Here is a 26,940-nt window from a genome sequence, read left to right as displayed (position 1 = left end):
AAACAAAGAGGGAGACAAACAATAAGAGACTCTTAAATACAGAGAACAGAGGGTGGCTGGCAAGGAGTTGGGTGGGGGGAAGGGCTACATGGGCGATGGGCATTGAGAGCACTTGTTGGGATGAGCACTGGATATTACATGTACATTTAGTGATGAATCACTAAATTCTATTCCTAAAATCATTATTACACTGTATGTTAACTACCTTGGATTTAAATTAAAAAATAAAATTAAATAAATACATAAAAATAAAAAAATAAAGGAGTGTATTAAATAGGGATAAAAATATCAGCATTACCTAATAAAGTATCAAAATATCAGCATTACCTAATAATGGTCATACTGGAAGAAAAAAAATGTTTACTTATTTGGGGGGCGGTGGGGAGATAACGTGAGCGGAAGAGGGAGAGAGAATCCAAAGCAGGCCCCTTGCTGTCAGTGCAGAGACTGACACAAGGCTCGATCACATGAACTGTGAGATCATGATCTGAGCTAAAATCAAGAATCAGAGGCTCAACCAACTGAGCCACCCAGGTGCCCCAAGCCAATAATACTTTTTAATTGTTTACATATCAGGAAACTCACTGTTTTAAAAAACTGTGCACTGAACCAAATCAGGAATGATATTCTTAAAAATAAAACATAATAAAGTACATGCTATTTTAACAGCGTAAGACAATTACAAAAAAATTGTCTGGGGAGTCTGGCTGGCTCAGTCAGTGGAGTGTGAAACTCTTGATCTCTGGGTGGTGAGTTTGAGCCCCAGCTGGGTATAGAGATTACTTAAAAGTAAAATAAAATCTTAAAAAATAAATGGTTCAGGTACCATATACAAAATACATACATACTCAAAGCCCCAATCGTATCTCTGATAGAAAACCACTATACAAAAATAAAAATATATACTAATACCAGGTTCACATCATGCAAAACCCTAGAACAAATAAAAACTCAAAAACCATTATCTATTCTTCCGGCGCCTGGGTGACTCCATTGGTTAAGTGTCCAACTTCGGCTCAGGTCATGATCTCGCAGTTCATGAGTTTGAGCCCTGCATCGAGCTCTCTGCTGTCAGCACAGAGCCTGCTTTTCATCCTCTCTCCCTCTCTCTGCCCCTCCCCAACTTGCGTGCACGTGAGCGCGTGCTCTCTCACTCTGTCTCTAAAAAATACACATAAAAAGAAAACATATCTATTCCAGTTTACATAGTTTTTAATTTTTTTCAGAACAGAGGAAAAAAAATAGAATTTTCAAAGACTCCAGAGTACATTGTAGATTTCACAACAGGATGCTACCAAAATTAAAAAAGCAATCTTTCCTATACTTACTGTTATTATAAATACAAACAATAAGAAAATCAACCTAGAACACCCTCCCTAACAACCAAATAATGTTGCCAAGAGAAAAGAAAAGAAAGGTAGTTAGATGAAGTCCAAAGAGAAGTCTTTCAACTTGTTTATATTCCAAAACTACTTTGTAGGTAGCATACACACAACTCAGAAACACTACTATAAACAATGGTTTGAATCTTCATTCCTGAAAGGGTAAAACAAAGATATCTTAAGTTAGGAATGGTCTGTAAAACTCACTAGTTACAACTGGCCTTCTAGCAACATTAAACAAAATATATTTCAAAAGTACATTCAGTACTTAAATGTTTGAAACTTAACACATTTCCCCAAATAATATTTCAAATGGTAAATAGCTTACCAAAGCTGTTTGACCCATAAGGTATCTAAAGAGTAGTGTTAAATATTACTCTTTCAATTCTGCAGAGTTCTAATTCAAGACATCAGAAACAGTTCATTTATTGGTAGCAGAAACTCTCCCGAAACCTGGGAGTCCAAAGAATGAATGACTTAATGACTTTTTAAAAGTCAGTATTGATTGTTTAGGAGTGAATTATTGACTCTGTATCAAACAGGCTTATTTAACTCATTCATTGATTCTTTATTTCTGCATAAGGCAATTCTCTGGCTCCGACTGTGGAACAGGCCAGGGGTTTAGATGCAAATTCCTTAGCTGTTTGAAGTTGGTAAAACTGACTATAAATATACTTTATCAAATTTTCAGGTATCAATTTCAATATAATTGATTTCTACTGCAAGAACATATATATTATATATGATAAACTATAAAACGGATAATGATCTTTCAGTAGTAGTCTTACCACTTCTTGAACTAAGCTGATCAGTTCCATGAGACGCCGACGAAGTTTGGCTACTTCTTCATTCACTTTAGTAACATGCTGCTCATAAATTTCTGCCAAAGGTTTAAAGGTATGTCCACCATGCTATTTGAAGTAATAAGAATAATTTTAGAACATTTTCTTTTACCTTATTCATTTACATTTCTTTATTAACACTCTATGGATGCTAATAAACTGGTTAGTAGTTTACTTTTTTGGCTGTCTTTACTTTGTTAAAATCAACCAGAGCTTCCTTAAAATCACTTGGCCCATATAGGAAATCCTTAAAGATTGTAGCATAGGGGTGGCTTGGGTGGCTCAGTCAGTCAAGCATCCAACTTTGGCGCAGGTCATGATCTCACTGTCCATGAGTTCAAGCCCTACGTAGGGCTCTGTGCTGACAGTCAAAGCCTAGAGCGAGCTTCAGATTCTGTGTCTCCATCTCTCTCTGCCCCTCCTCTGCTTGCGCACTCTCTCTCTCAAAAATAAACATTAAAAAAAAATTTTTTTAAAGAACTGTAGCAAGATGTTTACATTTATCTAGAAATCTTTACTCATTAAAAAGAACCAAAATCTTTAACCATGGTTCCAACCACCTGACACAACTTTATTTGCCACTTTCTTCTTCATCAGCACTAGCCTTTTCAAGTTCTCAAACTCCTTTCCAGTAGGCCTTTGGAAAAGTAACTCCTTCTTACTCAAAAACAATTTTCCTTCATCTTCCCTCCCCAAACTCTTCACCTTTTAATTACTACTCATCCTTGGGAGCTTAGCTCAGTCTTACAGGGTCAGGTCCCAAAGTTATTCACAGTTATCAGCACTGCATAAATATCCCTAATACCTATTACGACGATTAAATATACAGAACTGTTTGATATCTATATTGTTTATCACTAAACCGCCAGTCTCTAGCACAACTGAATTAGTAAGACACTGAAAGGACACTGTTAGCAAAGCAATACACTCATTCCTTACGCCACAAAGAATTACTGTAGAGACAGAAGACTCATTAATCCATTTGTATTCAAATAATTTTTGAGGGCTAACAACCAAGTTTCTTTTTTTTTAATGTTTATTTTTTAGAGAGAGGGACAGAGTGCGAGCAGGAGAGGGGCAGATAGAGAGGGGGAGACACAGAATTCAAAGCAGGTCAGCTCTGTGCTGACAGCTCAGATACAGATCTCAAACTCACGAACGGCAAGATCACGACTTGAGCCGAAGTCGGACACTTAACCAACTGAGCCACCCAGGTGCCCCCTAAAACCAATTTTCTGTCCAATTTTAGTACTATAACTTATAACTCTCTTAATATATAGAACTTGAATTTATATTGTAAGAAACTACCTATTAATGGAAAAGTCCTCACTAGCATTGTCTTATCCAACCAAAGCACCTAAACATAGTCGCTAAGAAAAAAAGATGTAGATTTTTGCATGTCCACTTAAAGTATAGAAAAGAATGTTTCCATTGCTTACCAAACCCATGCATTTAAGAACTAAATTGTAAGAATTCAATTTTTCTATTCCTCAAATTAGAAACACATTATTCAAATCCTAACAGAAAATTCTATATTGAGCTCTACTCAACCAAGTTGCCTGTCATTCTCTCCCTAAAATATGCTAATGCCCAAAGAGTGATCAATTCTCATTGCTGACAGATATGTCTAGTTATCTAACAACTTTCTACTCCTACTGTAACTAACTCTCCCCACCAAGAATCTATCGTTTTCTTTTTTTTAACATTTTTGAGAGACAGAGACCGAGCAGGAGGAAGAGTGGGAGACACAGAATCCAAAGCAGGCTCCAGGCTCCGAGCTATCAGCACAGAGCCTGACATAGGGCTTGAACTCACAAATTGCAAGATCATGACCTGAGTCGAAGTCGGTCGCCAAACTGACTGAGCCACCCCAGAGCCCCAATAACCTACTGTTTTAATTTTCAAGCCTATTTACATTAATTGTACCTATAAGTACACTTTTAATTAAATATTAATCAGACAATAAGAAAACTATGAAATAAAAGCTATTTCCAGGAAAACTAACTTGAATGTTTTAGACTTGATAAAAGGTACAATACCTTAAAAAACTACTTTTGAATTAGATTGGAAAAGAAAAAAAATTATAAGATCCAGATGTTTGCATTCGTATTGTTTCACAAATACCTAAAGTTACTGTTCCATTTTTTTTTTTTTAATTTTCTTTAATGTTTATTCATTTTTGAAAGACAGGGACAGAGCACAAGCAGGAGTGGGGCAGAGAGAAAGGGGAACACAGAATCGGAAGCAGGCTCCAGGCTCTGAGCTGTCAGCACAGAGCCCGACGCGGGGCTCAAACTCACAAACCGCAAGATCATGACTGGAGCCGAAGTCGGACGCTCAACCGACTGATCCACCCAGGCGCCCCAAGTTATTGTTCCATTTTAAAGAAACCAAAATTGGAAATTGTGGCCAGGACATCAGATCAACTGACCTTTAATCAAAGATAAGACCTTGATCCTACAATAAAAGATTTGCTAATGAATATAAATTTTATACATTTTTTTAAATGTTTCTTTGTATTTGAGAGAGAAAGAGAGAGACAGTCACAGACATGGGGCAAGTGGGGGAGGGGCAGAGAGAGGAGGAGACAGAATCTGAACTAGGCTCCAGGCTCTGAGCTGTCAGCATGGAACCCAACGCAGGGGCTCGAACTCACAAGCCATGAGATCATGACCTGTGCCGAAGTCGGACACTCAACTGACTGGGTCACCCAGGTGCCCCAAATTTTATAGGTTTTCCATTAAAATATATATTTATGTAAGAGGTAAACATCCCACATCAACATCTCCCACAAAAGAAGTCTGTGGTATGATACCTTCTGCTAAAATTAGACATATTTAATTTTCAACTTTATAAACAAGAGTAAAATATTATTTTCTATCTAAATCAAACAAGTATTTCAGTGCTTTCTAGTCTCTAACTAAAAGTAATGTGCTAAATTTGTTCTACTCACCATTCCTCCCCAAAGTGCACACTGATGGCAGATACACTTCTTACAAGTCCAGCAAAATACACTAAGTTTTTCATGGTGATTTTCACATCTATATGTTATGAAAAGACAATACCATTTAAATTAAATAAATTAAAACTAAAACATAATTACCTCAACAAATTCCTACATTTGGGAAACAGGTCAATCAATTTTAAACAATATCTCAGCAAACAATATAAAATACATTCCATAGCTTTCATAAATTAAGCTAAAGAATCACATGTGGACGCAAATTTTAAGTACTGTTTTCATTAATTGATAAAGACTTTAAAATCATATGAAAAATGCAGACTAATTTCTAAATAAAGTATAAATACAACATCATTTCCTAGCATTACTGTAGAAGATAAGTTCACATTTTGGGCAAATCACATTATGAGTCTATACCTACCCAAACATGTATGCGTGTCCCACATGTGGCCAATGCTAAAAATAATCAAGACACACGCAATTGTATAACGTAATGCCATATTCTCATGAGAAATGAACAGCTCAATTTTAAAAAATGAGTTTCCCCTTAAGTTGTATATCCACATGCAAAACATGAATTTGGACCTGGTTGCGAACTGAACTTCATCCTCCCCAAATTCCTTTTGGAGGCCTAATGTAAATGTATTTGGAGATACGGCCTTTAAGGAGGTGATGAAGGTCAAATGAGGTCATAAGGGGAGAACCCTCACCCCACAAAACTGCTGTCTATACAAGAAGAGAAAGACACCAGGAGTATGTGAGGAGGAGCCTTATCCAAGTCAAAGAGAAAGGCTTCACCAGAAACAACCTTGATAATACATTGACCTTAAACTTTCAGCCTCCAAAACCATTAGAAAATAAATTTCTGTTATGTAAGCCAACCTGTGGTATTCTGTTATGGCAACCCTAGCAGACAAACACCTTTAGCTTATATCATATGCAAAATTTAAATCAAAGTAGATCAAAGACCTAAACATAAGACCTAAAACTATGTAACTCTTATAAGAAAACATTAAGGAAAAGCTTCATAAAGGAAAACATAAAGGAGAATCCACAATATTGGATTTGGAAATTATTTCTTAAATATGACACCAAAAGCACATGCAACAGAGGTAAAAAATAAATAAATTAGACTACATCAAAATTTAAAACTTCTGTACATCAAAGGATACAAGAAACAGAGTGAAAGGCCAATCTATGGAATAGGAGACTATATTTGGAAATCCTGTACCTAATAAAGGAGTTAATACCCAAAATACATAAAGAACTACTACAACTCAACAGTAAAAAACAAAAGCAAAAAAACAAAAAAACCTGATTAAAATATGGGCAAAGGACTTTAACAGACACTTTTCTCCACAGATATACAAGTAACCAACAAGCATATAAAAAGATGTTCAACATCCTAATCATCAGATAAATGCAAATCAAAACAACAAGATATTTCTTCATACTCATTAAGATGGCTATTATTAAAAAACAAAACAAGTTTTGGGAAGGATGTGGAGAAACTGGAATCCTGTATATTGTTGGTAGGAATATAAGATGGTACAGCTGCCATGGAAAACACTATGGAGGTTCCTCAATGTATTAAAAACAAAATTCCATATAATCTAACAATACCACTGCCAAGTATATATGCAAAAAAGGGGTGCCTGGCTGGCTAAGTCAATACAGCATGCAACTCTTAGGTTTATTTATTTTTTAGAGAGAGAAACAGAGAGACAGAGCACTAGCAGGGGAGGGGCAGAGAGAGACGGGGAGACACAGAATCTGAAGCAGGCTCCGAACTGTCAGCACAGAGCCTGATGCAGGGCTAGAACTTACAAACTGTGAGATCATGACCTGAGCCGAGATGGATGCTTAACCTACTGAGTCACCCAGGCACACCCAGCATGCAACTCTTGATCTCAGAGTTGTGAGTACAAGCCTCACATTGGGTGTAGAGATTACTTAAAAATCCTTAAAACAAACAAACAAACAAACAAAACTTGAAGGCAAGGTTTAGAAAAGATGAACACATTATGAGCATTGTTCACAACAGCCCAAAAGTGAAAGCAACCCAAATATCCAACACATGAACAGATATACAAAATGTGATACAAATACATGGTGGAAAATTAATCAGACTTAAAAAGGAATGAAATTCTGACATATGCTACATTATGCAAAGTCAAGGATGGTAGTAGCAAAAAGACAAATACTGCATAATTTTGCTAACATGAGTAATCCAGAGTAGTCAAACTCAAAGAAACAAAGTGAAATGATGGTTGCCAGGGCTGGTAGGAGAATGGGGAATTATTGTTTGATGGGTGGAGAGTTTCAGATTTCCAAGATGAAAAAGTTCTGGAGATTGGTTGTACAATGTGAATATATTAAACATTATGGAACTGTATGCTTAAAAATAATTACAACAGTAAATTTTATATTTTATATAAGTGTATTTTACTACAATAAAATTTTTTTTTAAGTTTCTGTTGCCTATAAAAGAGACATACTGTTGCATTTCTTAAAAAGATTCTCACTGGGGCCCCTGGGTAGCTCAGTCGGTTTAGCATCCGACTTCGGCTCAGGTCATGATCTTAGCAGGTTTTGAGTTTGAGCCCTGCACTGGGCTCTCTGCTGTCAGCACAAAGGCTGCTTCTGAACCTCTGTCCCCCCTTTCTCTCTGCCCTTCCTTTGCTCATGCTTGCTCTCTCAAAAATAAATACACATTAAAAAAAAAAAAGAAAAAGCTTCTCACTAACGGAGTACACTGAGCTTAGAGAAAATACCTAAATGCGTCTACATTTTCTCATTTGTAAGTAATCTGAACACCAAAAAGAAATTAATGAAAGTATAAAAAAACGGCATATTAGATAATATCTGTAAGCTCATTTAGCATATTTCCATAGTACCAAATTTAACATAGCTTTTATAATAAAGGAAATTTATCAGAACAATTCTTTATCAATGGCCTATATGCATCTTCAGCAGACCAAGGGGAAGAGGGGCCAGCTGACATCAAGAACAAAGAAGAGAGATTTAGCAAACACTAGCAGTTCCACTCCTTTTATCAGAGGCTCTAATAAAAGAAGCCCAATCAAGAGTTAGAAGGGTCTTTCAAAATAGTGATACTGATACAATGCCAAGAGAAAAATACTTAAGTGTTCACCTATAAAACGAAAAAAATTTTCAATAGTGTCGTTAAAATAACACCTATCAACATCTATGAAATACTCAAACACAAGTTGAGGGCATACTTGTCCTTTTCATTTTCTTCATGTTTGGTGAGACTGCAGAGTTGAAGAGTATCAAGCTGCTGGGTTACTTCTTCTGCCCAACGACAGTTTACTAGTTCTCGTAGCTGGAGTGGAGCACTGGAGAAAAAATATGTACATATACTCCAATTCAGGAATTTGAGATTATTTTCTAACATAAACACATTCCAAAGGTAAATATGTGAGATGATGAAAGTGCTATCAATGGGGAGAATCCTTTCACAATACATACACACACATATCAAATCATCACAAGGTACACTTTAAATGTCTTACAATTTTATCGGCCAACTATACCTCAAAATATTAAAAAACAGAATTACCATATAATCCAGCAATACCACTTCTGGGTATATATCAAAAAAAACTGAAGGCAGGTCTTGAAAAGATGAACACCCATGACCATAGCAGCATTAGTTACCTTAGCCCCAAAGTGGAAGCAATCCAAATGTCCATTACCAGATTAATGAATAGATGGAATGTGATACATATATATGATGCAGTAATAATCAGCCTTAAAAAGGAATGAAACTCTGAGGCTCCTGGGTGGCTCAGTGGGTTAAGCATCCGACTTTGGCTCAGGTCATGATCTCACATTTCATGAGTTTGAGCCCCGCATCAAGCTCTGTGCTGACAGCTCGGAACCTGGAGCCTGCTTCAGATTCTGTCTCTCCCTCTCTCTCTGCCTTTCCCCTGCTCACACTCTGTTTCTCTCTCTCTAAAAAATAAACATTAAAAGGGGGCGCCTGGGTGGCTCAGTTGGTTAAGCATCCGACTTCAGCTCAGGTCATGATCTCACAGTCCGTGAGTTCAAGCCCCGCGTCGGGCTCTGTGCTGACAGCTCAGAGCCTGGAGCCTACTTCAGATTCTGTGTCTCCCTCTCTCTCTGCCCCTCCCCTGCTCATGCTCTGTCTCTCTCTGTCTCAAAAATAAGTAAAAACATTAAAAAATAAATAAATAAACATTAAAAATTTTAAAAATTTAAAAAAAGGAATGAAACTCTAACATATGCTACAACATGCATGAACTACGACATACAAAGGGAAGGAAGACAGTTGCAAAAAAAATTATCAAATAAAAACATACTCAAAACAGAGCTCACAATATATTCATACCATATTACTATTAAAATAATAACAGACTGAATGAGAAGTATGGTTTGCAACTTATTTTTACATTAATGTCATTTACAAAAAAAATTCCAATTACAGATTGAATTCTCAATACCTTAAAGTTGTACTATGCAAAATGACAGCCACTAGTCACAAGTGACTATTTAAAATTTTAATTATCTTTTTAAGTTTTTTTATTTTTTTGAGAGACTGCAAGCATGCACAAGCAGGGGAAGGGCAGAAAGGGAGGGAGAGAGAATCCCAAGCAGGCTCCACGCTCAGCACGCAGAGCCTGACACAGGGCTCAATCTCACAACCATGAAACCATAACCTGAGCTGAAACCAAGAGTCAACGCTCAACTGACTAAGCCACCCAGGCACCCCTAAAATTTAATTAAAATTAAATAAGAATAAAATTTCATGGGGCTCCTGTTTCCCAGGTGCTCAGTCGGTTAAGCAACCAACCTCAGCTCAGGTCATGGTCTTACAGTTAGTTCATGGGTTTGAGCCCCACATTGGGCTCTGTGCTGACAGCTCAGCCTGGAGCCTGCTTCGGATTCTGTGTCTCCCTCTCTCTGTGTCCCTCCCCTGCTTGTGCTCTGTCTCTCTCTCTCAAAAATAAAATAAATATTAAAAAACAATTTATTTAAAAAAAAATAAAATTTAATTATATAGTCAAACTAGATATATTTCAAGTGTTGAACTGCCACTGTTGAACTGTACCCAGTGGAATTAAACAGCAAAGTTACAGAACATTTCCATCATTACAGAAAGTTTCTGTTTGATAGTGCTGGCTTTCTTAAAAGTTAATATAAAAAAAGTAAACAATACATGATGAAAATGGGCAACAAATGAGATGAAGTAGTTTAAGCAAAACAAATATAACTAAATATGCCTCAAAAGATGTTCAGTTTCAATCATTTTTTAGAAAAGCATAGTTAATTGGGCCCCTGGGTGGCTCATTCAATTAAGCATCTGACTCTTGGTTTTGGCTCAGGTCATGATCTCATGGTTCATGGGTTCAAGCCCCCATCGGACTCTGCACTGATAGTGCAGAGCCTGCTTAGGATTCTCTCTCCTCTCTGCCCCTCCCCAGCTCACACACAAACTCTTGCTCTCAAAATAAATAAATAAACTTTAAAAAATAAAAAAGCATATTAAAAATGAGATACTATTTTTCATTGAATGGAATGACAAAAAAAAAAAATGACAGATTGATAACCAGTATTGGCAGAGGAAAAGGCACTTTAATATCTATTATTAGGAACGGTAAATGGTAAAAACCTTTCTTTCAATGTAATCTGGCACAATTATATGAAAAAAACAAGAGTGGAAATTAAATGTGTCTGAATATAAGCATATTAAATAAATCAACATACGGTCATACAGTGGATTATTCACACTTTTTAAAAAAATGACATATATGTACATATCTTCAAGGAAGGTCCCACCATATTTTACATGGAAAAAAAAAAAAAACCCAAAATAGAATTATATCACATTTGGGTATTTTGAGAAAAATGTATACATATCAGTATACTCTTAGAAAAATGTCTAGAATACATAATAAAATCTAACCATTTCTTTTCAAAGTGTTATTTAATGAAAAGATTAGGCAGGGAGTATCAGAAATAGAAGTCTTTTTATTTTATTTATCTGTATTAATTAGAAAGTTGGAGAACTTTTCAGTTGTATTTTAATTATAAAAATCAAGAAGTTAAACAATGCTTCTCTAAAAGATGGTAAACAGGGGCACCTGGGTGGCTCAGTCGGTTGGGCATCTGGCTTCGGCTCGGGTCACGATCTCACTGTTCATGAGTTTGAGCCTGGCATCAGGCTCTGTGCTAACAGCTCTGAGCCTGGAGCCTGCTTTAGATTCTGTGTTTCCCTCTCTCTCTGCCCCTCCCCAGCTCACTCACACTCTCTGGCTCTCTCTCTCTCTCAAAAATGAATAAGAACTTTAAAAAAATAAAAATAAAAGATGGTAAATAACATACTTAATGCACTCTACATAATTTTTATTTTATTTTATTTTTTTAATGTTTATTTATTTTTGAGAGAGAGAGAGACAGAGTTCGAGCAGGGGAGAGTCAGAGAGGGAGACACAGAATCTGAAGCAGGCTCTAGGCTCCAAGTTGTCAGCACAGAGCCTGATGTGGGGCTTGAACCCACAAACCATGAGATTGTGACCTGAGCCAAAGTCAGACACCTAACCAACCGAGTCACTCAGGTGCCCCTGCACTCTACATAATTCTAAGTCAGATAAATTAGTTCGCATTTATCTAGACACATTGCTTATTTTCTTTTCAACTGTATTTACAAAAAGGAGAAATGTGACAGAATGCAAAAAAACTCTGAATATTAAGGCACACTTTAATCCCATCACCTTGCTATTTTCCAAATTCACAAATAATCATAGCAAAACACTTACCGGCAATGAGGACATTGAGCTCTCTGCTCTGTCAGCCAGCGCTAAGGAGGCAAAAAATTAGATTTTGATTATAGAAAAATTATTACTTTAATTTGTACATATTGAATACTTAAATACAAAATTTAATGAGTTTAACTCTCTAGTGCTTGTATTAATTACAGAGATACGTACAGAAATAGCATTCAATCTACTATCTCCCTCTCATTATCATTATGATGGGGACAAATTTTCAAAGGGACAGAACTAATTCCAAAACAGTTAAGAAGCTTTTCTCTCATAGGAAAGAAAGTGATCTTAAGAATATGTGATTATCCCAAGGAAGATGTTGATAATCTTCACAAAATCAGTAATAATACAGTAACCACCACCCCTGAAAATAAACCACAGTGACGATTTACTTCCATCTAATCTCTCATTAAATCCCTGAGAAAGTATAAGGTACTACTAAATTCCTTTCTGAAAAGCTAATTTTGAATATGGATTATGAATTTTGGATATATACATTAGACCTAAAATATGAATAAGCAATACAACAGAACTTTACATCTTAAGAGCTCTACAGTCCAGTAATGTAATTATAAAAAGCTTTTATAAGAGAGTATCTCCACTAAACTTCAAATTCTATTGAGTTAATTGTTTTAATTATTACTGGATAGGGAGTAGTTTTACACCATATACAAAGGAGATGCGAAGATTATTTGAATACCTTTCCAAAAACAATAGGATCATGGTTAAGCTTTTTAAAGTCAAATAATTAACTCAGAAATGAAATTCCCAAGGAAACCTTAAAGGACAACAAAAGGTAAGAGATAATAAGGACAAAGGTACTTCACAGCAAACAATATAAAGCTGGAAGAAAAAGAAAACAGACACAAAAGGATTCCTCTATTCTTAATAACCTTGAAGATTATTTCTTTGGTCCCTCAGCAAAAGTAAGATTTGGGTCAGGTTTCTTCCTCTCAAACAATGCTCTGCTAAATCCACAGCACTCTTCTAGGGCTGGTTTCAGCCCACACCTCTCTTGCCTCACCTTCTACCTCACTCTAGGGAACCCAACAAGGTTAAGGCTTTAGGTATATTTATCTCCTCTCTCTCCCCAGGATATTCTTCAACTATATCATTCCTACTCATTCTTTAGATTTCAGTTTATGTCACTTCCTCCAGAAAGCTTGCCCTGACTCTCTACAGACTACCACAGCAACCTGTACTTCTTCCTTTATTGTGCTTATAATACTTTATTACACTGACTTATTTATCGGTCTCCTCTGCCCTGCCAGACTATAAGCTCTCTAAAGGTTGGGACCATGACAGGGAGTGACCAGTCCATATTTTTAAATATGTCTCTCCGTTCCAGTCAAAACAGGCTTATTGCTACACTATACACCACGCTTGGTATATTTGTGTATTTGCTAGTATGTCCCCCCCACCATGTGCTGTCCCATGGGAATGTCCAGTAATTAGGTCCATAAAACTTTCCTAACTATAACAAGCTAGTAATCTTTCCCATCTCTGAATATTTATGGCATTTTTACCTTGTATTCCATAATCTAACTTAATCACAAAATAAATATGGTAATTTTAATACTTTGGAAAAAACAATATTTCTCCCAAACCAAAACCAAAGGTAAGAACGAGCAATACAATATTAATGCACAAGAAGAATTAAAGAAAACAAAAATTATAGTAGAGCAATTCCCCACATTCAATTTAAGAATTTCTCTCCATTAAAATGGAAGAATCACGGCTTTAGACAGTATTCAGACCTCAGTCTGACTCCTAGCTCTAGCACTTACTGACTACAAGACACCAGACATGTGACTGAGCTCAAGTTTCCTCACAGGTAACAAGAGAATCAACATACCTAACTCTGCAAGACTGGCCTAGGGAAATTCTCAACAAGAGCCCAGCAAATCGAATTCAACAATATATTAAAAAGACTATACAGCATGACCAAGTGGGATTTACTACCTGGAATGCTGAGATAGTTCATTCAATATAACAACACATCACATTAATAAAATGAAGGAAAAAACCCACATGATCATCTCAACTGATGCATAAAAGGTCTCTGACAAAATCTAATATCCTTTCATGATAAAAACACTCAAGAAAAAGGAACAAAAGAGAACTTCCTCAATTTGATAAAGTCCATACATAAAAGATCCAGAGTGAACATCATACTCAATGGTGAAACACTGAAAACTTTTTCTTTAAGATCAGGAAAAAGACAAAGATGCCCATTTTCACCACTTCTATCCAACACAATACTAAAAATTTCACCGAGAGCAATTTAAGCAAGGAAAAAAAATACAAAAGCATCCCAACTGGAAAAGTAGTAAAATTAATTGTTTGCAATAACATAATCTTGTATGTAGGAAACCCTAAAGGTTCCACAAAAAACTGTTAATATTAATGAACAAAATGAACAAATTCACCAAAGTTGCAGAATACAATATCAACCCACACACAAAAAAAACACATTTCTATATGCTAGCAATGAAGAATTCAAAGAGGAAATTAAGAAAATACATCTACAACATCAAAGAAAAAAGTAGAATACCTAGGAATAAACTTAACCAAGGAGTTGGAAGATTTATACATGGAAAACTACAAAACACCACTGAAAGAAAGTCCTAAATAAACAGACATCCCATGTTCATGTATTGGAAGATTTAATACTGTTAAAATCCCAATACCACCCAAAGCAATCTACAGTATCAATGTAATTCTTATCAAAACCACAATGGTGCTTTTTACAGAAGTAGAAAAACCCATTCTAAAATTCAAACGGAAGGGCACCTGAGTGGCTCCATCAGTTAACTGTCCTACTACTGATTTCAGCTCAGGTCATGATCTCGCCATTTGTGATACTAGGCCCTGTGTCGGGCTCTGAGCTGACTGGACAGAGCCTGCTTGGGATTCTCTCTCCCTCTCTCTCTGTCCCTCCCCTGCTCGTGCTCTGTCTCTCTCTCTCTCAAAATAAACAAATAAACACAAAAAAGAAATTTTTAAAAAAAAGAATAAAACTTTAAATATATAAAGACAAATGTTATATGATTACATTTATATGAAGTACTTAGTTCAGAGACAGAAAGAATAGTGGTTACCGGGACTGGGGAAAAGGGTAATGGATAAACGTAAGGAAAGTAGGCATCTCTATCTTTATCCTGATCTTAAAGGAAAATGTTAAGGTACTGCTCCATATCTATGAGAATGGCTAAAATTCAAGACTGAACGTACCAAGTGTGGGCATTAATGTGGAAGAATTAGAACTCTCACACATTGCTGGTAAGAATTTAAAATGATATTATTTTAGAAAACAGTGTACAATTTGTTAAAGTTAGATATACATCTACCATGTGATCTAGCTCTTCCATTCCTATTTACTTACCTAAGAGAAAAGAAAGTTTAAGCCCATTCAAATACTTGTATATAAATGTTCATAGCAGTTTTCTATGTAAATACCAAAAAGTAGACACAGTTATGTCCATCAACAGGTGAATGGATAAACATATTATGGCATATGCATACAATGGGATGCTACCACTTGGCAATAAAAAGGAATACTATTGATCCACACAACATAGATACATCTCTAAATAATTTTGTTGAGGGGCGCCTGGGTGGCTCAGTCGGTTAAGCGTCCGACTTCGGCTCAGGTCACGATCTCGCGGTATGTGAGTTCGAGCCCCGCGTCAGGCTCTGTGCTGACTGCTCAGAGCCTGGAGCCTGTTTCAGATTCTGTGTCTCCCTCTCTCTCTGACCCTCCCCCCTTCATGCTCTATCTCCCTCTGTCTCAAAAATAAATAAATGTTAAAAAAAAATTAAAAAAAAATAATAATAATAATTTTGTTGAGTGAAAAAAGCTGGACACATGAGAGAACATATCATAAGATTCCATTTCTATAAAAGTCCAAAAAATGCAAACTTATCTACAGTGACAGAAAGCAGATCAGTGGTTTCCTAGGAATAAGATAAGTGGAGGGAAGGATTACCAAGAGGTACAAGGAAACTTTGGAGGATTATAAGTATGTTCACTATCTTGTAGTGATGGTTTCTCAAGTATATACATTTATCAAACTTACCACACTATACACTTTAAATATGTGCAGCTTACTGTATGTCAATTATATCTAATTTTTAAAAACTCCAATATTAAAAAGAAAACAAAGTCAATATCTACAGGAAATCATAAAATGCTACCAATGCTGAAAATCAAGGAGTCAAAAACAAAACCAAAACTACTTGATGAAAAAGACTGGGGCAAAAAAATGGGTGAAAATACAAAAATAAGAACAGGTAATGATGGAGAATCAACTGAGAGTAACTGGAAGAATGAAAGAGACCTGGCCTGAAAATACAGCCAACGTTCCCACTTTTTGGTATATGCGTATAGAAGCACAAGAGAGTCATAGGTAGAGTGCTGGCCTGGGAGTGAGTCCAGTTTTGGTCTGTCCCAAACCACTAGATAACTTTGGACAAGTCTATTCATGGGTCTGGACCTTAGTCTGTTTTATTCAGTGACACAAGCATCTGGCCTGTCATGGATAATTAAATTTCCATGGTCAAATGAACAGAGATGGGATGGAAGAGAAAGGAGAGGCATCCAAATAAACAATAATACAATTTGGTTGGGTGGAATGCCCAGGTCTCAAGGACTTTGCTCCTGTAATTATCCCCTCTCCCCAGCATCATTAATTAATCTTTCTCTACTGGTTCACTTTCAATGAGATATAAACCTTTTCAACCCACTCCTTTTTTTTCCCCTTTACATCAAAATTTTTAGAGTTTTTACACTTGCTGTCTTATTTGCCTCCCTCTCCCAGACATCAAGATTTTGTCTTCATTATTCCACTAAAACTACTCATCAAGGTTACCAACGTCCTACACATTCTCAAATCCAACGGTTAAATCCCGAACCAGAAATACAAGACACAGTTAACCTACTCCTCTTTGAAACATGTTTTTCACTTGAATTCTGTGATGCCTCACTCACGGCTCCTTCTTGTTATCTCCTGCTTAATCCTCCTCCTCCTCCTGACCTCTAAATGTTGAGTGACCCAGAGTTCAAACCAAAAAGTCTTTTCCCTATCAGGTAATCTGGTGACCTCATCAAACGCCTAAAATACTATCCATATGCTAATAATTCGGTATCACTAACATCCCCTTCCTCAACTCCAGATTCATATTTCCAACTGCCAACCTCTCCAGTTAGATGTATAAAATCTTAAACTTGACATATTTAAAAACAAAACTTGTACATCTACAGCCTACCCAACTCTTCCTCCCCAAATTTCTTCTATCTCAGAATAGAAAACCATTCATCTAAATGTTGTATAAAATTCTCATGTCCCATCTATAAGTAAATCCATTGGCTCTACCTTCAAAACATATCCAGAACTGCCCTATTTTTCACCACCTCCACTGTTACCATTCGAGTCTAAACCAAATTGGTCTCCTCACTTCCTCTCCCACCTATGGTGCCTATAATCCACTTTCTACATAGCAGCAAAAGTGAGTTTTTAAAAATTACTGCGTATCATTCAAAAGCTTTCAATGGCTACCATTACAGTTAAAATAAAAGCCAAGGTCTTTACCAAGGCCCTAAGCTCCATCTCCAAATTCATCTCCTTTCCCTCTTTCTCTCTTTGCTCCAGCCACACTGGCTTCTTTGTTCTTTCTCTCAGGGGCTTTGCTCCTTCTGATTTCTCTGCCTGGGACTTTCTTCCTGTAGATACTCACATCACTACCACATTTCATTCTGGTCTTGGCTCAAATATCACTTCTCAGAGACCTTCACAGACTATCTAAAATAACTAACAACCTGCTCATACCCTCCGCAAAGTCCCCACTCTATACCTTATTCAGTTTAATTTTCTTCATAGCACTTTCTGGTATCTAACATATGTCTATTTACCTTTTTGTCCATATCCCAAGTAGTAAATAAGTCAACTCCCTGGGAAGTCGATGCTTAACTCCAAGTAGATGTATAATTAGTATTTGTTGAATGAATAAACACATGAATGGTACATTCAGGAACCAAGACAGCTTTAGAAAGAAAGAATAGAGGGGTGCCTGGGTGGCTCAGTTGGTTAAACGTCTGGCTTCAGCTCAGGTCATGATCTCACAGTTAGTGAGTTCAAGCCCCACATCAGGCTCTGTGCTAACAGCTCAGAGCCTGGAGCCTGCTTTGAATTCTGTATCTCCTTCTCTCTCTCTGCACTTCCCCCACTCACTCTCTGACTCTCACAAATGAATAAAACATTAAAAAAAAAGAAAGAAACAAAGAATAGAACCAGATTATCCAAGTGGTCTGAATATAAAGATAATATTCTAAGGAATTAAGGCAATGAATCTGAGGTTTCTGATAAGGAAAAAAAAATGACATTTCTGGAAAACATCAATATGGCAGCAGGATATAAAATGAACCACAGATAAGAAAAGACTTGGAGTGCCTGGGTAGCTCAGTTGGTTAAGCATCCAACTCTTGGTTTCAGCTCAGGTCATGATCTCATGGTTCGTGAGATCGAGCCCCACCTAGAGCTCCACGCTGGCAATGAGGATCTTACATGGGATTCTCTCTCTCTCCTCCCTATGCCCCTCCCCAGCTAGCAAACACACTCTAGCTCTCAAAATAAATATATAAACTTTAAAAAAGACTCAAGATAGATCAGTTAAAAGCTAACTAGGGGTGGGGCGCCTGGGTGGCTTAGTCAGTTGAGCGTCTGACTTCAGCTCAGGTCATGATCTCATAGCTTGTGAGTTCGGGCCCCACGTCGGGCTCTGTGCTGACAGCTCAGAGCCTGGAGCCTGCTTCTGTGTCTCCCTCTCTCTCTGCCCCTAACCCACTCACATTCTGTCTCTGTCTGTCTCAAAAATAAATAAACATTAAAAAAAATTAAAAAAAAAAAAAAAGCTAACTAGGGGTGTCTGGGTGGCTCAGTCAGTTGAGCATCCAACTCTTGATTTCAGCTCAGGTTATGATCTCAGGGTCCTGGGATCAATTCCCACGTCAGGTTCCGCACTGAGCGGAGAGCCTACTTGGGATTCTCTCTTTCTCCTCTTTGCCCCTCCCCTGCTCACTTGCAAGCTCGCTCACGCGCTCTCTCTCTCTCTGGGGAAAGAAAAAAAAAACGGTTGGAGCACCTGGGTGGCTCAGTTAAGCAACCAACTTTGGCCCAGGTCATGATCTCACAGTCTGCGAGTTTGAGCCCACCTCCAGCTCTGTGCTGACAGCTCAGAACCTGGAGCCTGCTCCAGATTCTGTGTCTCCCACTCTCTGCCCATCCCCCACTCTCTCTCTCTCTCTCTCTCTCTCTCTCTGTCTCTGTCTCTGTCTCTCTCTCTCAAGAATAAACAATTAAAAAAATTCTTAATAAAAAAAGATAAAATTATCTAAGCATGAAGTAATAAAAGGTATATATTTCTCTGCTAGAATGATAATGGAATGGAAAAGTAGGACAGATCTAAGTGAAAGCAGAAGATAATAACTGACAGGACTTAAAAATTACTGGTGCCAGGGATCAGTTGGTTAAGCCTTAGACTTTGGATGTCAGGTCAGGTCATGATCTTATGATTCAGGATATCAAGCCCTGCATCGGGTTCTCACTGACAGTGCAAAGCATGCTTGGGAGCCTCTCCCTCTTGCTCTGTCCCTTCCCCACTCATTTATGCACATGTGCTCTCTCTAAATAAACCTAAAAAATATCATTGGTGTAAAAGGTTTCAAGTTTGAATGACTGGCAGAACAGAACAAAAAGAAGTCAAAAAGAATCAGTTTAAAAAAACAGAATTTGATCGGGAACAAAGCTCAAGGTGCTGGAAAGTCAAGGCCAAAGGAATAGATTTAAAAGCCATACACTGAGAAATGATAGTTAAACCTGCAAGAATAAATCAAATTTCCCAAGGTAGATGAAATTTTCCCACTTCTTCTTAATTTTGAGAGAGTGATACAGGCCAATTACCTAGTTTCCACAGCTTCTGTTTCACCATTTATAAAAAATAATGCCAAATTTATTAATTGCTATTTTAACAATAAAATATTAACACCTTACAATGGAACAGTACTTTACAATTTCTAAATTGCTTTTTAGCTTATCTCATTTAATGCCACAACCATCCTGTGAGGCAAATCTTGTTACCTCATTCTATAGCTGAAGAAACAAGACTAGGAAAAATTGAGTTTCTCAGCTTATGAATGGAAGAACTAGCATGATATATAACCTTGGTCTTCTCCACATGGTGTAGAAGCAAAGAACACAGGCTCTAAAGCCAGACTTCCTGGATTCAAATCCAGCTCTATTATTTGTTAGCTGTGTGACCGGAAGCAAGTGATTTAAGTGTTACAACCATTACTCTCGACAAAGGTTTATTTATCTTCCTAAGGCAGAAATAAGGAACCACAGAGAAATTTTGAGGTGAAGAGCATGTTAGATGGCTTTGATTTTCCCAGTAAAAGACAAAATCTACTGCGAGTAATGTGGGCAGGGCAGTTTTTAACTATGATTTGCAGATGTACTACTGAATCCCTCCACATAAAAAAGAAGTTCTTCTGCTTCACATCTTAGGCTTCCTCATAATGTTCTTTGAGGGGTTCACCTACATTCCTTTTAAAGCCAACGGACTATATTAATCTCTAAAGTCTCTTGTACCTGTAAGATTATACGACTTTAATCTAAGCCTCTGAACCCATTATTAGCTTTTTCTCCATCCTACCCATCCAACAGTATAAACTCTGAGTCTCACAGCACTTTGTTAGTGCCTCTTTATGACACTATACATACATTCTTCAGTATAAACGGAGCCCATTATGTCACTTAGATTTAAGCTCCTTCAGGGCAAGCACTCCATCATTTATCTTAGAAGTCTTCAACCCCAGGGGCGCCTGGGTGGCTCAGTCGGTTAAGCGTCCGACTTCAGCTCAGGTCACGATCTCGCGGTCCGTGAGTTTGAGCCCCGCGTCCGGCTCTGGGCTGATGGCTCAGAGCCTGGAGCCTGTTTCAGATTCTGTGTCTCCCTCTCTCTGCCCCTCCCCCGTTCATGCTCTGTCTCTCTCTGTCTCAAAAATAAATAAACGTTAAAAAAATTTAAAAAAAAAAAAAAAAAAAAAAAGAAGTCTTCAACCCCAAACGCAATGCAGGCAACCACTTTACCAGTACTTGTTAAATGTGCAATGATTTAATAAATATATTAAAATTATAGTGGGTTTTGATTTCTAGACATTTCATGGTAGTTATCTCACCTCCACAGTACTAAGTAATATATGATGATGGTCTCCCTATTAAGGAACATTCATTTAAAACATTTTTTAAAAGGAGACAAAATGTAAAATTTAAAAAGATAACGAAACTGGGGTGTCTGGATAGCTCAGTTGGTTAAAGTGTCCGACTCTTGGTTTCAGCTCAGGTCATGATCTCACAGGTTCATGGGTTCAAGCCCCACATCAGATTTCACACTAATAGCACGGAGCCTGTTTAGGATCCTCTTTCACTCTCTATCTCACAATGAATAAACTTAAAAAAAAAAAGAAAGATAAAAAATATGGTCGATTTTGGGGTGCTTCAATCAGCTGAGCATCCTACTCCAGCTCAGGTCATGATGTCATGGTTCATGGGTTCAAGCCCCACATCGGGCTCTGCTGGCAGCTCAGAGCCTGAAGCCTACTAGAGATTCTGTGTCTCCCTTTCTCTCTGCCTCTCCCCTGCTCATGCTCTCTCTTTCTCAAAAATAAATAAACATTTAAAAAACTAACTTTAAAAGAATATGGTTGATTTTTACAACACATCGTATATACACTAAGGGCATGTAGAAAGAAATGCAACTTACCCTGATACAGCTAAAACAACAAAGCTTAGAGCAATGAGGACACAGGCGTGCATCCCGCAACTTCTCCATACAAATGAAACATCTGAAAACCTCCGCAATGCTCTGAAAATAATAAAAAATGTAAGGTACACCAGATTTAGACTACTGAATCAAAAGTAAAAAGCATGCTTAAAACAACTCACTCAACATTGACATTAATTTTGGGCTGATATAACCTGTTTTAATAAGTCTTATCAGTACTTGGTTAGTCAAGGCCCAGTGTACCTCAGAACATCTGGAAAAAGTGCTTTTTCTTTCCTAAGCTTCACAGTGGCTCTATTCTAAGGAAAGAACATGAAATGCAAACACACTTATGCACAAATATTATCACTGAAGCATAAATTGTAATCACAAGAATGTGGCTATAACCCAAATTTCAAAATATTAAATTATAACAGTTAATAAGAAAAATTAGGACAGTTAACACAGATTATGACAGTCACTAGAAACTTCTTGATTTGAGGATATAGAAAAAAATAGCCTTATTATGATGCAGAACACCTAAAAAAAAAAAAAAAAAAGATGGACTGACTGAATGAACTATATTAACTTTTTCTGCAATTTCCCCAAGGGGATGGACTGCTTTTAAAATTAAAAAAAAAAAAAAAAAAACTTTAAAAAAGATACATATACTAACAGAGTGTACTCTGATCAAGAAAGAAACTAATTCAGAATCCAGAAATCTGAATTTGCCCTGATACTCCAACCAACTAGCTTTTTATTGGAGCCTGAGATTTTGTTCCTATGGAAAATTTTAGTGGTCGCCCCATGAAGGCTTTGAAAAGAAAAAAAGAATAATAAATAGAAGAAACGATAGTTTGCAAGCCTCAGATAAATCATTTTAGGAAGTAACTAACAAGAAAGCAGATATAATGAAAACCAACAATATTATTGTATATTTTATTTTTACCGTACTCACATTTATTTACTCCATCCCAGGAGAATTAAACGCTCCCAAACCAAGAAAACGTTACAAAACCTTTATAACACTTTCGCAGGAGGAACTAAGGAGAAAATTATTCATTAGTCCAATCATGACTCTGCAGAACCAGAAAGAACCTGTGAGATGCAGACGCTGGGGGAGGGGAGGGTGGACAATAAGACCATTGGGTGAACTACTTTCAACTGGAGTGCCTGTAATACAGTTGCAACTTACTAAGGACCAAGGTAATGGAAAGTTCAAAATTCGACAACTGTTAAATAATTAGGTCCAATAAGCAATCTTTTTTTTTTTAATGTTACTGGCCTTTAAGTAAATATCTCAACCATTTGGAATCACAGCTCACAAGAGCCAAATATAAAAGAATAGGTTGTTCCAGAAAACTACAAATAGGATAATAAAAGTATATCCTCATTCAATTTAGGAAGGGCAGAAGTCTGCAAAATGTACGGGTCGGGGAGGAATGATTCCAGTTGGAGAGAGTTTTGGATCTGCACTTGAACTCCCAAGAACAGGTAGCGAGTGCACGGCACGTCTATCTAATGAATTTGCAGTTTTGCTCTTCCCAGACTGTAGTTTGCAAAAACCCTCTGAGAGTGAGTACCGTGCCAAGACACCCAGAAAACGCCAGGATACCACCACCTGACAAGGCACCCGAAGAGCTGCGGACCTAGCACGGCGTCCTTCGCACTGGGCCAGCCTTCACTACACCCGCAGCGGCGGAGTGGGGGTGCTCTACTACAGGGAGGGCTAGGGCAGGGCGCCCCAAATAAAGAAGGCTCAGGGGGTAGCGGAGGGAGAGTAACCACCACCCTTCTCAACCCCCCTCACCTCTACGCTCTGTTCATCCATTGCCTCCGGCTCTCGGCGGGGCCCTCGGCTACCCGCGGAGTCCGTGGTCTGACCTATTGGGCGCCGGCCCGAGGTCGCCAGGTCAAATCGCCGACGAAAACCACGCCGGCGTGTGGCTCAGGAGGCTCCGACGACCGCCCCACCTGCTCGCCCCATCGCGTCGGGTTCGGCGCCAGCTACCCCCACTTCGCCATATTTATCCGCGCACCCGCCCTAGGGCGCAGTGGGAGGGCGAGCGGTGGCCGCAGCTGCTTCCTCACCGCTAAGCCGCCCGCCAGCAACCGCGAGGGAGCCTCGCACCACGTGACGCGGGCGCGCGCGTATCGAACTGCTGCTAGAGCCCGGCGGCGCTGGTCTCCAGCAAAGAAGGTGCTGCAGGGAATTCGCAAACACCAACGGTAACCAGGGCAGCTGAAGGAGCGGCGAAGAGGAAAGGCGCGGTGCGCATGCGCGCAGAACGCGGCGTTAGGGGAGCCGGGAGGAGAGAGGCGGGCAACTAGTTCCCGCGGTGCGGGGGCGCACACGAGATTTGGCTGCTAGCAGCCGCAGGGCTGCGTGTGTTTGGCCACAGTCTAGCGCGCAAGCGGATGAGAGTTTGGCGCTCGCTGGTCTCCACGCCTCTGCGCCCTTAGGGAAGGGCGGCGCTCCACCAGTCTCAAACTTTGGCGCGCCAAAGACTGGAACAACCACCTGGAGTGCTTGAGTGAAACAGACTCTGAAGCCACACCCCTAGGTATTCGGACTTGATTCTAAGATAAGGCTCCACAAAATCGTCAACAGCCACTCTCCGCAGATTTGGCTGCAGGTAGCCTTTGGCCCGCACTTTTTGAGAAACCATGGTGTAGAATTAGTGGCTAGTGTTCTTTCTTTGGAAGGAACCCCAGATTCTCGGGTTTTGAGACTTCTGCCCCACCTACTCATATTGTGAAGCCTACAGCGGTGTCGTTTCAGGAAGAATGGGACCACAGACTGTAGAGATTTGATCTACACCACTCCATCCAGCATGTCTTGCCACTTGAGGTTTGCCGTCGCTATGGGACTATGGAAAGTGCAAGCGTCAGCTGTGTTCAGCTTTCCTATGTTGGCGTCTTCTTCATACAATTTTGTCATGAAGTCTACAGATGGCAGGAATTGAGGGTGTGAGACAAAGGTCTTACATCAAATTCTTAATCTGAATTTACTTTTTCCTTTCTGATGTATTGCAAACCACTATTACACTTAACCCAATCTAGAGTGCACACGTAAAGAATCAACAATAACCTAGAAAGAAGCTCTTGAGTATCAAGGGATTTGGACTTTCTTATAAGTAGTGGACAATTTTTTAATACGTGAGCCATGGACTGGAATAATTTAGTAAGATTAATCTGTTACTGGAAATTCTTTAACCAAAACTTATTTATGGTCTTGATGTTTGCACGCCACCATTTATGATAAAACGCCCTGAATTGTACACTGTAGTAATGGTTAATGTTTAATTTTGCTAAGTGAATTTTACCTCAAAAAAGTTATCTGTGAAACACAGTACTGTACTTGGGATTCAAAGAGTAATGAGAAGTGAAAAAAATAAGACAAATTACAACATATAAATATTAAAATAAGTTCTTATGCTAATAGATATATTTGTCCAAGAACCCAAAAATGTTTAAAGATTTATTGCAATAGTTCATAATAGTGAAAAATTGGAAAACCTATACAATTAGGGGTCAATGGTTGTAGCCACAGATTATGGTTAATTTAAGTAAAAAAGAATTTAGTTGGCAGGATGCCTAGCTACCACATGGAGGTAGGAAACCTGGGATCTCAGAATTCCCTAAAGGAGGACCTAGCTGCCTTTCCCCGGAACTCCAACAAATCTAACTTGTCTATTATACAGCTTATCAATGCCTATCAGTACAGAACTGAAAAAAATCATGGTAACATCCATATATTGGATTACAACTGTTCAAAACAATAGCAGAAGTGTGTGATAAAAATATCCAAAATATATTTACAATGAAAAACACTGGGCACCTGGGTGGCTCATTTGGTTAAGGGTATGACTTCAGCTCAGGCCATGATCTCTGGGTTCATTGGTTCAAGCCCTGAATCGGGCTCAGCAGTGACAGCACATAGCCTGCTTGGGATTCTCTCCCTCTCTCTCTCTCTTTCTCTGCCCCTCTCCCACTCGCGCCTCTCTGTCTCAAAATAAATGAATTAAAAAAACAAAAAACAAAAAACAAAAAAAAACCCTAAATGCAGCTGCAGTATAATATATGGTATCAGCCTATTTTTGTAAAAAAATATTTGTAATTTGTGTATATATGTAGAAACATCTGAGGGCGCCTCAGTGGCTCAGTCGGTTTAGTGTCCAACTGTAGATTTCAGCTCAGGTCATGATTTCAGGGTCATGGGATCAAGCCCTACATGGTGCTCTGTGCTGAGCATGGAGCTGTATATGATTCTTTCTCCCTCAGCCCCTCTCTCTCACTTGCACTCTATCTAAAAAAAACAAAAAAAAATACATACATAAATAAATAGGTAATGATAAATGAAACATCTGAAGAGATTCAAGATAATTTCTGGATAATAGACATACTTGTATGTTTTAATTTCCTAAAACCTAAATTTGTATTAAAATTAATTCGTATTACTTACAACTTTAAGACATAAAAACACTATAGTCACATAAAAAATAATTATCCAAATGAGAAATAAAAGACCTAAATTAGGGTAGTAAGAGTGAAAATAAAGTGGAGCTTGGATACCATGAACATTTCAGAGAAAGAATTATAGATTTTATTGGCTAAGAAGATAAAGGTACAAACTTCTTAATTCTAGGTAACAGAATAGTGCCCATGGACAAAATAAAGTCAGTAAGTACTCTGGAAGTGATCAATTTGAATACTCAGAATTTTTTTATTGGACATATGGATCTATGCATCTAGATCTAATGGAAGAAGTTGTATTTGGGAATCATAAATGAATATATAAAGAAGTGCAGAGAGAACTATTTTAAGGGGGTGTGGGGGAAGAACCAATATTTACAGGATGACTGTGAAGGAAATCATAGAGGAAAAACACCAGGAATTTGTCATGACTTCTTTGTGATACTACCATTTTTCAATCCCACCAATCAACATCACATCCCAGAGCCATTCCATGACAAAAACTTCCTAAATATTAAAAATACTGAAGAAAATGTTACTGAAGTGTGACTTATTTCTCTGTAATCTAAAGGGGAGGGGGGCGCCTGGGTAGCTGAGTGTCCGACTTTGGCTCAGGGCATGATCTGAATTCATGAGTTCATGAGTTGGAG

The 26,940-nt window shown here is 38.1% G+C and overlaps 1 protein-coding gene across 9 annotated transcripts in view; it reads right to left on the bottom strand.

The window, feature by feature from the left end:
• Positions 1-24,069, bottom strand: part of TRIM37 (tripartite motif containing 37) — a 146,058-nt gene extending 121,989 nt beyond the window's left edge. For 4 of the 9 annotated variants that reach the window (XM_042915294.1, XM_042915296.1, XM_042915295.1 and 1 more), the window contains exons 1-6: positions 23,625-24,067; positions 21,815-21,916; positions 11,990-12,030; positions 8,429-8,545; positions 5,178-5,265; positions 2,171-2,293 (exon numbers count right to left, since the gene is read on the bottom strand). In XM_042915294.1, the coding sequence (XP_042771228.1) occupies positions 2,171-2,293; positions 5,178-5,265; positions 8,429-8,545; positions 11,990-12,030; positions 21,815-21,916; positions 23,625-23,645 (492 nt within the window). In that variant the 5' untranslated portion in view covers positions 23,646-24,067. Of the gene's footprint in view, positions 1-2,170; positions 2,294-5,177; positions 5,266-8,428; positions 8,546-11,989; positions 12,031-21,814; positions 21,917-23,624 lie in introns of all 9 variants that reach the window. The other 5 variants (XM_042915290.1, XM_042915298.1, XM_042915292.1 and 2 more) reach the window with 3 other exon arrangements.
• Between the last annotated feature and the right edge of the window lie 2,871 nt (positions 24,070-26,940).

The sequence above is a fragment of the Panthera leo genome, chromosome E1, assembly GCF_018350215.1.
Source record: "Panthera leo isolate Ple1 chromosome E1, P.leo_Ple1_pat1.1, whole genome shotgun sequence".
NCBI classification, from domain to species: domain Eukaryota; kingdom Metazoa; phylum Chordata; class Mammalia; order Carnivora; family Felidae; genus Panthera; species Panthera leo.
The sequence above is the reverse complement of the archived record's forward strand: the minus strand, read 5'-3'. Positions and strand labels throughout refer to the sequence as shown.